A 12,466-nucleotide genomic window follows, 5' to 3' on the forward strand; every position below is an offset into this window, starting at 1 on the left:
ATTAAACACATAAAACAAAAGTCGCGTATGTCCGATATGGCAGCGACATTAACCTGGAGTAATCCATTCAAAGCACGGAAACTGTTAAAATACATTTTCTTCTAAAATCTTATGATATTTAGTCGGCTAAGACTAGACTAACACTAATTAATTCCAGGTAAAATGTAACTAAAACTATAATGAAAACTATTCAAAAAGACTATGACTAAAACTAAAATCAAATTCTGCTGCCAAAAACAACACTAGGGGAGTTCCGAAAACCGCCAATACAAAACCCACGTCGCTAAGGTTTAGAGATGTGCAGAGTGCAAGAAACCACTGTAGGGATTTTTATTTTATTTTTTATCATGTTTTTATTTTTGTTAAAAAGGGGGTTTCCCCCACCCCACCATTCATTTCATTTATAAATATATACCACAGTGAATCTAGTCTTCATTTCTAAATATATACCACAGTGACGCTAGTCTTCATTCATAAATATATACCACAGTGAAGCTAGTCTTCATTTCATTTATAAATATATACCACAGTGAAGCTAGTCTTCATTTCATTTATAAATATATACCACAGTGAAGCTAGTCTTCATTTCTAAATATATACCACAGTGAAGCTAGTCTTCATTTCATTCATAAATATATACCACAGTGAAGCTAGTCTTCATTTCATTTATAAATATATACCACAGTGAAGCTAGTCTTCATTTAATTTATAAATATATACCACAGTGACGCTAGTCTTCATTCATAAATATATACCACAGTGAAGCTAGTCTTCATTTCTAAATATATACCACAGTGAAGCTAGTCTTCATTTCATTTATAAATATATACCACAGTGAAGCTAGTCTTCATTTCATTCATAAATATATACCACAGTGAAGCTTAGTCTTCATTTATAAATATATACCACAGTGAAGCTAGTCTTCATTTCATTTATAAATATATACCACAGTGAAGCTAGTCTTCATTTCATTCATAAATATATACCACAGTGAAGCTTAGTCTTCATTCATAAATATATACCACAGTGAAGCTTAGTCTTCATTTATAAATATATACCACAGTGAAGCTAGTCTTCATTTCATTTATAAATATATACCACAGTGAAGCTAGTCTTCATTTCATTTCTAAATATATACCACAGTGAAGCTAGTCTTCATTTCATTTATAAATATATACCACAGTGAAGCTAGTCTTCATTTCATTTATAAATATATACCACAGTGAAGCTTAGTCTTCATTTCATTTATAAATATATACCACAGTGAAGCTAGTCTTCATTTCATTTCTAAATATATACCACAGTGAAGCTAGTCTTCATTTCATTTATAAATATATACCACAGTGAAGCTAGTCTTCATTTCATTTATAAATATATACCACAGTGAAGCTAGTCTTCATTTCATTTATAAATATATACCACAGTGAAGCTTAGTCTTCATTTCTAAATATATACCACAGTGAAGCTAGTCTTCATTTCTAAATATATACCACAGTGAAGCTAGTCTTCATTTCATTTATAAATATATACCACAGTGACGCTAGTCTTCATTTCATTTATAAATATATACCACAGTGACGCTAGTCTTCATTTCATTTATAAATATATACCACAGTGAAGCTAGTCTTCATTTCATTTATAAATATATACCACAGTGAAGCTTAGTCTTCATTTCTAAATATATACCACAGTGAAGCTAGTCTTCATTTCTAAATATATACCACAGTGAAGCTAGTCTTCATTTCATTTATAAATATATACCACAGTGAAGCTAGTCTTCATTTCATTTATAAATATATACCACAGTGAAGCTTAGTCTTCATTTCTAAATATATACCACAGTGAAGCTAGTCTTCATTTCTAAATATATACCACAGTGAAGCTAGTCTTCATTTCATTTATAAATATATACCACAGTGAAGCTAGTCTTCATTTATAAATATATACCACAGTGACGCTAGTCTTCATTTCATTTATAAATATATACCACAGTGAAGCTAGTCTTCATTTCATTTATAAATATATACCACAGTGAAGCTAGTCTTCATTTCTAAATATATACCACAGTGAAGCTAGTCTTCATTTCATTTATAAATATATACCACAGTGACGCTAGTCTTCATTTCATTCATAAATATATACCACAGTGAAGCTAGTCTTCATTTCATTTATAAATATATACCACAGTGAAGCTAGTCTTCATTTCATTCATAAATATATACCACAGTGACGCTAGTCTTCATTTCATTTATAAATATATACCACAGTGAAGCTAGTCTTCATTTCATTTATAAATATATACCACAGTGAAGCTAGTCTTCATTTCATTTATAAATATATACCACAGTGAAGCTAGTCTTCATTTCATTTATAAATATATACCACAGTGAAGCTAGTCTTCATTTCATTTATAAATATATACCACAGTGAAGCTAGTCTTCATTTCTAAATATATACCACAGTGAAGCTAGTCTTCATTTCATTTATAAATATATACCACAGTGAAGCTAGTCTTCATTTCATTTATAAATATATACCACAGTGAAGCTAGTCTTCATTTATAAATATATACCACAGTGACGCTAGTCTTCATTTCATTTATAAATATATACCACAGTGAAGCTAGTCTTCATTTCATTCATAAATATATACCACAGTGAAGCTAGTCTTCATTTCATTCATAAATATATACCACAGTGAAGCTAGTCTTCATTTCATTTATAAATATATACCACAGTGAAGCTAGTCTTCATTTATAAATATATACCACAGTGACGCTAGTCTTCATTTCATTTATAAATATATACCACAGTGACGCTAGTCTTCATTTCATTCATAAATATATACCACAGTGAAGCTAGTCTTCATTTATAAATATATACCACAGTGAAGGGTGGTCTTCCTTGGCTAGTTTCCAAGTCTACTCTAAATGCATTCTCCTAAATCTGCTCCAATTGCATCTCCTGCAACCCCTCTATTCATTCTGCAGATCATGTATATAATTGAATCTAAAGCTCTGCTTCTTGTCCACAATCATGCAGCCAAGAGAAACTCCCTGGTCAACAAACAGTGCAGCCCCTGTGGATCTGGCAACCCGTCCGCTAACCCCTGTGGATCTGGCAACCCGTCCGCTAACCCCGGTCCCATGGTGAGTGAATGTGTTAAGCCATTCTGAACGGGAACGCCATGTGGTGTTTTAAGCATCATGTTATACTTTAGCTATTGAGAAATAGCAGATCTACAAGCTCATAGCGAGTGCCGCGCTACGAGCTTGTAGGTCTGCTGCAGCCAAATACATATATTTTTGGGGCGTCCTTGACTGGTTTGAGCACCACTGACATAGAAACATGAGTTTTTCAGAAAACTGTTTTTTTTTTGAAGGCATTTGTAGAATCATCAATGTGTTAAGCCTGATCCATGCTTAGCTGTGGCGCACCGAGAAAAATAACCGATCAACAAGCTCACGCCGCGTCACAGCAGCAGCCCGGCGTGTTGTCGGCTTATACTGTAGATCGGCTGTTTCTTTTTTTGGAGCGCTCTGCTGCTGTGCGACGGACGGCCTCAAGTATAACTCCGGCTTTCGCATCTTGGCTGCAGCCGTCAGATCTAGCCTACAGTATGATTGAATGCGTCCGAGCAGGACACAGACACACATCCGCCCGCCCGCCCTCCCCACCCCCATCTCTCCCATCCCACCTCATATTCATTAGCGCCGGAAAGGACATCCATCGCTATATAGCCAGGCTCCTCTGTCACAGCAGACACTATACTCTGACCTCCTCACAGCCACAGCTTCTGGCTGAGCCCCCCCCTTTAGTGAAATGGATACATAACATGTATATGTAAGTGAAAGAAATGTAATGTACAAACTCACAACATGTCGAATTGTGACGTTTTGTTGAGCTCGTAGAGATTTGACCCATTTTATCTCTCCTTTCCAATTGGTGCCCTCCACTGGGCCACGGCCCACACTTTGAAAACGACTGGATTATTATTATTATTATACTGCATGTGATTGATTGAATGTCTCCCCCCCCTTCTTTCTCTCTCTCTCTCTCTCTCTCTCTCTCTCTCTCTCTCTTCCCCCCCCCCCCCCCCCCCCCCAACAGGGGTTCCAGGTGGTCTGCGAAGCCGCCCAATCGGACTCGTCGTCCCCCGGGGCTGGGGATCAGCAGAGCTGTCGCCGTGGTAACTCGGTGGAAAAAGGCGGTCCCTCCCAGCAGCCTCCCACGGCCCAGGGGCTCTCCAAGAAGAAGTGAGTGACGTTTTTAAAACCAAATCACCCATGACGTCGCATGCACGTGTGCGTGAACGTATAAGTAATGCACTTTGTGCAGCGCTTTCCGTAATGGCGCTATATATAACCCATTCTGAACGGGCACCCATTTTGGTGTCGGCATCATGTTATGCTTTAGCTATTGAAAAATAGCAGATCTACAAGCTCATATCGCGCCACCGAGTGGCGCGATACGAGCTTGTAGGTCTGCTATTTTTGAAAAATCGAAGAGCGACTGACATTTCTAGAATCTGATCTCAGGTCAGAATGGGTTAATCAGACCAGTGTGTGTCCAGTGGAAACCTCGTATGAATCTGATCTCAGGTCAGAATGGGATAATGGACGCACCATTTCCCGTTGTTACACGTACAAGGCAAGGTAATTATGCTGGAGTAATGCGCGGGAAGGGATGACTGTATTGGCAGTGTCTCTGCCTCGGCCTGGCATTTTCAAGATAAAAACTAAACGCAGATCTACACTGATCGCGCATGCAGATCTAGCGCGGCACTCGGTGCCGCGCCATGAGCTCGTAGATCTGCTATTTTTCAACGGCTAAAGTTTAGAATAATGGTTAAAGTGGTTCAAAGCTACACGCTAAGTGTCACTTGATCAGTGGAGCAAAGATAGTCACTATGATTACATCACTATGATGAGCAGAGCAGCTTCATGTGCCAAGATCCTTTTCGTAGCGAACCAACCGTTCCCCAGAAACCCTGACTCAGCGCAATGATTCCAATGCGGTTAATCGGTGATGTGGAAGTAGATGCATGTTGCACGGTGTAATGCAGACTATAGCAGTGATGATTCTGTTGTTGTAATGCAGACTATAACAGTGTTGATTCTGTCGTTGTAATGCAGACTATAGCAGTGTTGATTCTGTTGTTGTAATGCAGACTATAGCAGTGATGATTCTGTTGTTGTAATGCAGACTATAACAGTGTTGATTCTGTTGTTGTAATGCAGACTATAACAGTGTTGATTCTGTTCTTGTAATGCAGACTATAACAGTGTTGATTCTGTTGTTGTAATGCAGACTATAACAGTGTTGATTCTGTTGTAATGCAGACTATAACAGTGTTGATTCTGTTGTAATGCAGACTATAACAGTGTTGATTCTGTTGTTGTAATGCAGACTATAACAGTGTTGATTCTGTTGTTGTAATGCAGACTATAACAGTGTTGATTCTGTTGTTGTAATGCAGACTATAGCAGTGATGATTCTGTTGTAATGCAGACTATAACAGTGTTGATTCTGTTGTTGTAATGCAGACTATAACAGTGTTGATTCTGTTGTTGTAATGCAGACTATAACAGTGTTGATTCTGTTGTTGTAATGCAGACTATAACAGTGTTGATTCTGTTGTTGTAATGCAGACTATAACAGTGATGATTCTGTTGTTGTAATGCAGACTATAACAGTGATGATTCTGTTGCTGTAATGCAGACTATAACAGTGTTGATTCTGTTGTTGTAATGCAGACTATAGCAGTGATGATTCTGTTGCTGTAATGCAGACTATAACAGTGTTGATTATGTTGTTGTAATGCAGACTATAACAGTGTTGATTCTGTCGTTGTAATGCAGACTATAACAGTGTTGATTCTGTTGTAATGCAGACTAACAGTGATGATTCTGTTGTAATGCAGACTATAATAGTGTTGATTCTGTTGTTGTAATGCAGACTATAACAGTGTTGATTCTGTCGTTGTAATGCAGACTATAACAGTGTTGATTCTGTTCTTGTAATGCAGACTATAGCAGTGTTGATTCTGTTGTTGTAATGCAGACTATAACAGTGTTGATTCTGTTGTTGTAATGCAGACTATAACAGTGATGATTCTGTTGTAATGCAGACTATAATAGTGTTGATTCTGTTGTTGTAATGCAGACTATAACAGTGTTGATTCTGTCGTTGTAATGCAGACTATAACAGTGTTGATTCTGTTGTTGTAATGCAGACTATAACAGTGTTGATTCTGTTGTAATGCAGACTATAACAGTGATGATTCTGTTGTAATGCAGACTATAGCAGTGTTGATTCTGTTGTTGTAATGCAGACTATAGCAGTGTTGATTCTGTTGTTGTAATGCAGACTATAGCAGTGTTGATTCTGTTGTAATGCAGACTATAACAGTGTTGATTCTGTTGTTGTGTGCGTGCGTGAACGAATGCACGTCGTGCAGCGCCTTGCGTAATGGCGCTATATAGAATAAACGCACCATTTCCTGTTGTTACACGTACAAGGCAAGGTAAGCCAAGGTAATTATGCCGAAGTAATGCGGTGGAAGGGAGGACTGTGTTGGCAGTGTCTCTGGCCTGGCATGGCCTCGCCTGGCATGGCCTCGCCTGGCATGGCCTCGCCTGGCATGGCCTCGCCTGGCATGGCCTCGCCTGGCATGGCCTCACCTGGCATGGCATGTCTTGGCTCGGCTCGGCTTGGTTGGGTTGAGCGTGCCCATGGGGTCAGCCTGGCATGATCACTCTGCCTCACTTCACACTGCAGAGGGCAGACGGGTCATGGTAGCCTGTCTGGGAAATGGGAATCCCGTAAACTGAGCACAGGTTGAAGAAAATGCGACGTTGAGTGTTTATGTTCTCGCACAGACACACACACACACACGCACGCACGCACGCACGCACGCACGCACGCACGCACGCACGCACGCACGCACGCACGCACGCACGCACGCACACACACACACACACACACATGTCACACACACACACACACACACACACACACACACACACACACACACACACACTGACCTCATCCTCTACCTCAGTCGTTTTCAACCCTTTTCATTTCAAGGCCTATTATTGTCTCCACCAGGCCGAAGGCATGGGGAAATATTATGTTTTATTGTCTCCACCAGGCCGAAGGCATGGGGAGAGAGTATGTTTTATTGTCTCCACCAGGCCGAAGGCACGGGGAGAGAGTATGTTTTATTGTCTCCACCAGGCCGAAGGCACGGGGAGAGAGTATGTTTTATTGTCTCCACCAGGCCGAAGGCATGGGGAGAGAGTATGTTTTATTTTCTCCACCAGGCCGAAGGCATGGGGAGAGAGTATGTTTTATTGTCTCCACCAGGCCGAAGGCATGGGGAGAGAGTATGTTTTGTTGTCTCCACCAGGCCGAAGGCATGGGGAGAGAGTATGTTTTATTGTCTCCACCAGGCCGAAGGCATGGGGAGAGAGTAGGTTTTATTGTCTCCACCAGGCCGAAGGCATGGGGAGAGAGTAGGTTTTATTGTCTCCACCAGGCCGAAGGCATGGGGAGAGAGTATGTTTTATTGTCTCCACCAGGCCGAAGGCATGGGGAGAGAGTATGTTTTGTTGTCTCCACCAGGCCGAAGGCATGGGAGAGAGTATGTTTTATTGTCTCCACCAGGCCGAAGGCATGTGGAGAGAGTAGGTTTTATTGTCTCCACCAGGCCGAAGGCATGGGAGAGAGTAGGTTTTATTGTCTCCACCAGGCCGAAGGCATAGGGAGAGAGTATGTTTTATTGTCTCCACCAGGCCGAAGGCACGGAAGAGAGTATGTTTTATTGTCTCCACCAGGCCGAAGGCACGGGGAGAGAGTATGTTTTATTGTCTCCACCAGGCCGAAGGCACGGGGAGAGAGTATGTTTTATTGTCTCCACCAGGCCGAAGGCATGGGAGAGAGCATGTTTTATTGTCTCCACCAGGCCGAAGGCTTGGGGAGAGAGTATGTTTTATTGTCTCCACCAGGCCGAAGGCACGGGGAGAGAGTATGTTTTATTGTCTCCACCAGGCCGAAGGCATGGGGAGAGAGTATGTTTTATTGTCTCCACCAGGCCGAAGGCACGGGGAGAGAGTATGTTTTATTGTCTCCACCAGGCCGAAGGCACGGGGAGAGAGTATGTTTTGTTGTCTCCACCAGGCCGAAGGCACGGGGAGAGAGTATGTTTTATTGTCTCCACCAGGCCGAAGGCATGGGGATAGAGTATGTTTTATTGTCTCCACCAGGCCGAAGGCACGGGGAGAGAGTATGTTTTATTGTCTCCACCAGGCCGAAGGCATGGGGAGAGAGTATGTTTTATTGTCTCCACCAGCCGAAGGCATGGGGAGAGAGTATGTATGGCACTCCGTCCGTCTGTGTGTCCGTCTCATTTCCAGTGGTGTGCGTAGATTAGTCTTTTTTTTAAGCCAGTCACACAGGCAGAGGGCTTTACACACACACACACACACACACACACACACGCACACGCACACGCACACGCACACGCACACGCACAACGCACACACACAGAGAGAGAGAGCTTTAAAGGCGGATTAATTGCTTCTCCCTCTTTATGGTGTGAATTTTTAATTGTGATTGCCTGTGTGTGTTAGTGTGTGCGTGCGTGCATGTGTGCGTGCGTGTGTGCGTGCGTGCATGTGTGCGTGCATGTGTGCGTGCGTGTTCTTGTATCTTGACACCAGCATATTATTTCCCCTAGACTCTGGAAACAGTGATGAGAAAGAAGGTCAATACAAGCTGAGTATAAGATGGAAGATAAAGACACTAAATGTACAGATCATAGAGAGGGACTTGTTGAGAGACACAAATGGTTTGACTATCAGCTATTAACCCATTCTGACCTGAGATCAGATTCATACGAGGTTTCCGCCTGACACACACTGGTCCTGATGAACCCATTCTGACCTGAGATCAGATTCATACGAGGTTTCCACTGGACACACACTGGTCTGATTAACCCATTCTGACCTGAGATCAGATTCTAAAAATAGCAGACCTACAAGCTCGTATCGCGCCACTCGGTGGCGCGATATGAGCTTGTAGATCTGCTATTTTTAAATAGCTAAAGCATAACATGATGCTGACACCAAAATGGGTGCCCGTTCAGAATGGGTTAATACAGAAACATGCACTGCCGCTGCAAATATTTCAGCCTCGTGTGTTGCATGTCTGTAACAAATTCTAATTTGCAATCCTTTGCCTAAATCGGCTTTTTGCAAGATCATTTTTCTATACCTTGCATCTTTGCAAATGCATTCATCACAGTAATCCCTGGTCTCTAAACTGCCTCTCGTCTCCTCCCCTATTGGCCAGTCTGACGGAGGGGAAAGGAACTGGTCAGAATAACGTGTTCCTTCCACGTCCAACCCCCCCCCCCCCTGTCAGGTGAAAAGAAGCGGCTTGGACTCCTCATGCAGTGGAGGAAGCATGAGGTCAGTCGGCTCCTCTCCCCAGGTTGCCAGAGGGAGTGTGTATAGCGACCAGGATTACATTAGATAATTGACATTGTGTGGGAAAAAAAATGGGTTACAAAATCGTGGGATGAAAAAAATGATGTGTATGCGACGAATGATTGGTGTCCTCCACTGCGTCGGTCGACGCCCACTGCACGTCCGACCGGCGATGCCGAGTCAGTTTCCACGGTAACGGCTTCGAGCTGCTGCTGCATCTTCTCTGACGACACACACAGGCTCAATCTGCCTCCATGGCAACCTGACACAACAGTTGGCGTGCGTGTGTGTGTGTGTGTGAGCACACGTGCGCTGGCTAGACAGTGAAACATGATGCGCGCAGCCTCTCTCGCTGTACTCTCTCTCTCACTCTCTCTCTCTCTCTCTCTCTCTCTCTCTCTCTCTCTCTCTCTCTCTCAATGATCCATGTAGATATTGATCCATCTCTTCTGGCTCGATTTAACATAACGACCGTGATTAAATGCTTCTCCGTCTCTCTCTGTCACAGCCTTTCTGCTTGTTGCTATACCTCTCTCTCTCTCTCTCTCTCTCTATCCCCCCCCACCCCTAGATAGGTTGTGGAGTCTCTCTCTCTCTCTCTCTCTCTCTCTCTCTCTCTCTCTCTCTCTCTCTCTCTCTCTCTTGTAGAGAGGTGGTGGATTCTCTCTCTCTCTCTCTCTCTCTCTCTCTCTCTCTCTCTCTCTCTCTCTCTCAATTCAGTTCAATTCAATTCAATTCAATTCAAATATACTTTATTGGCATGCCAAGCATTCTTATATTGCCAAAGCATTACATACAGTGTATGAAACAAAAATAATAATTTATACATAATCAGAATCAGAACAAATAATATAAACAAGACAAGGAAAAAACATGAACAAAATTACATTGATCTATTAACCCATTTTATGGGCGGAACCCCTTTTGGTGTCAGCATTGTGTTATATGCTTTAGCTATTGAAAAATGGCACATCTACAAGCTCGCAGCGCGCCACCGAGTGGCGCGCTACGAGCTTGTAGGTCTGCTATTTTTGGAAAAATCGAAGAACGACTGACATGGAAACATAGCTTTTTCAGAAAACTGTCAGGATGTAGAAGACATTTTTAGAATCTGATCCCAGGTCAGAATGGGTTAATTGTAGTAGACTTTATGGCGTTCACCCATTGTCCCTCATTTTGTGGCAGGCTGATGCATACTTTGCTGCCACCCTGGAACATTCAGCCCTTTCACCTAATAAGTAGGCCTGGATAGAGTCAAACTGTATATCCTTGTTTTTGTTATTTCTGTGAATTTAGGGTATAGTATTCCTCCCTAATATTTTGTTCATATTTTTCACATGCAGTCAAGAAGTGGAGCTCTGTCTCCACCACTCCTACACTGACTACAGCGAGAACACAGCCTGTCCCCTCTCTCTCTCTCTCTCTCTCTCTCTCTCTCTCTCTCTCTCTCTCTCTCTCATAGAGAGGTGGTGTATAGTGTAGTCTCTCTCTCATAGAGAGGTGGTGTAGTGCAGCCAGTGTTCCATATGAGCCTCTGACCTTCATCACTGCTTATTTATAGTGGACTCACGTAGGCTCTCTCTCTCTCTCTCTCTCTCTCTCTCTCTCTCTCTCTCTCTCTCTCTCTCTCCTCTATTTGTCAATCTCTCTCTCTCTCTCTCTCTCTCTCACTCTCTCTCTTTCTCTCTCTCTGTCTCTCTCTCTCTCTCGGATAGGGAGGGGGGGACTCTGTGTTGTTTGATGCATTCTTAATACGGCCGTGCGACGGAGACCGATGATGATATTTACAGGAGAGATGGTGGAGAGAGAGAGAGAGAGAGAGAGAGAGAGAGAGCTCTGTATCATGAACAAGCAGACGTGCATTCAGCTGGCTGGTAGAAGCTAATACAATATAATATGTATTATATAATAGTAAATGTTATTGGAATGCGTTCAGTTCTTATATATACGGAGCAGCAACTACACACTTCACTTCAAATGTTGAACTTTGGGTAGAACCTTTGGTTGTGTACTGTAGGGCCTACACTGTAGGCCCTACACTGTAGGGCCTACAGTCATCATGTCATGTGCTTATTACAGTATGTTGCTTGCTGTGTCACCAGCAGCAGTAAGCGATTCCAATCATTGCCATTGTAGACATCTGTAGGTTAGTGGGTAGAGAGAGAGAGAGAGCTCATGGCTTCTCCCCCAGTCTGTGTTGAAGTGTCCTTGAGCAAGACTCCTAACCCCTATCTTCTCCCCCAGTCTGTGTCCAAGTGTCCTTGAGCAAGACTCCTAACCCCTATCTTCTCCCCCAATCTGTGTCCAAGTGTCCTTGAGCAAGACACTTAACCCCTATCTTCTCCCTTATAGTCTGTGTTGAAGTGTCCTTGAGCAAGACACTTAACCCCTATCTTCTCCCCCAGTCTGTGTTGAAGTGTCCTTGAGCAAGACTCCTAACCCCTATCTTCTCCCCTATAGTCTGTGTCCAAGTGTCCTTGAGCAAGACTCCTAACCCCTATCTTCTCCCCTATATAGTCTGTGTCCAAGTGTCCTTGAGCAAGACACTTAACCCTATGTTCTAGTTCTCATCGGGCAGAAAAGTTTTTTCCCGAAAACTGTCGGGATTTAGAAGAACGTTTTTTCGAATTCAGTGAGCCCGCCCGCCACCAGAGGGCGCAGCTGTATCACACACACACACACACACACACACACACACACACACACACACACACACACACACACACACACACACACACACACACACACACACACACACACACACACACAGTAGAAAACTTTAAAAAAAGGGAAAAAAAAGAAAAGTACGTAATTTATTGTAAATGTTGTTATTGCAATGTACAAGCTGCTCTGGCTTCCCGCGTTGGCGTCTTCCTTGTGTATAGAATCCGTTCTCTGGTCCTATTATTATTATTATTATTATTATTATTATTATTATTATTATTATTATTATTATTATTATTATAATAAATGACT

General features: G+C 42.5%; 1 protein-coding gene across 1 annotated transcript in view; it reads left to right on the forward strand.

Moving 5' to 3' along the window:
* LOC310868737 (protein unc-80 homolog) overlaps positions 1 to 12,466 on the forward strand; it is a gene marked incomplete at both ends in the record, with an annotated part of 182,345 nt that overhangs the window by 12,236 nt on the left and 157,643 nt on the right. The window contains 2 exon segments of the mRNA XM_083779197.1: positions 3,042 to 3,148; positions 4,110 to 4,255. Coding sequence (XP_083635323.1) covers positions 3,042 to 3,148; positions 4,110 to 4,255 — 253 coding nt within the window.

Source organism: Protomyctophum parallelum, assembly GCF_964188405.1.
Source record: "Protomyctophum parallelum genome assembly, chromosome: 13".
NCBI classification, from domain to species: domain Eukaryota; kingdom Metazoa; phylum Chordata; class Actinopteri; order Myctophiformes; family Myctophidae; genus Protomyctophum; species Protomyctophum parallelum.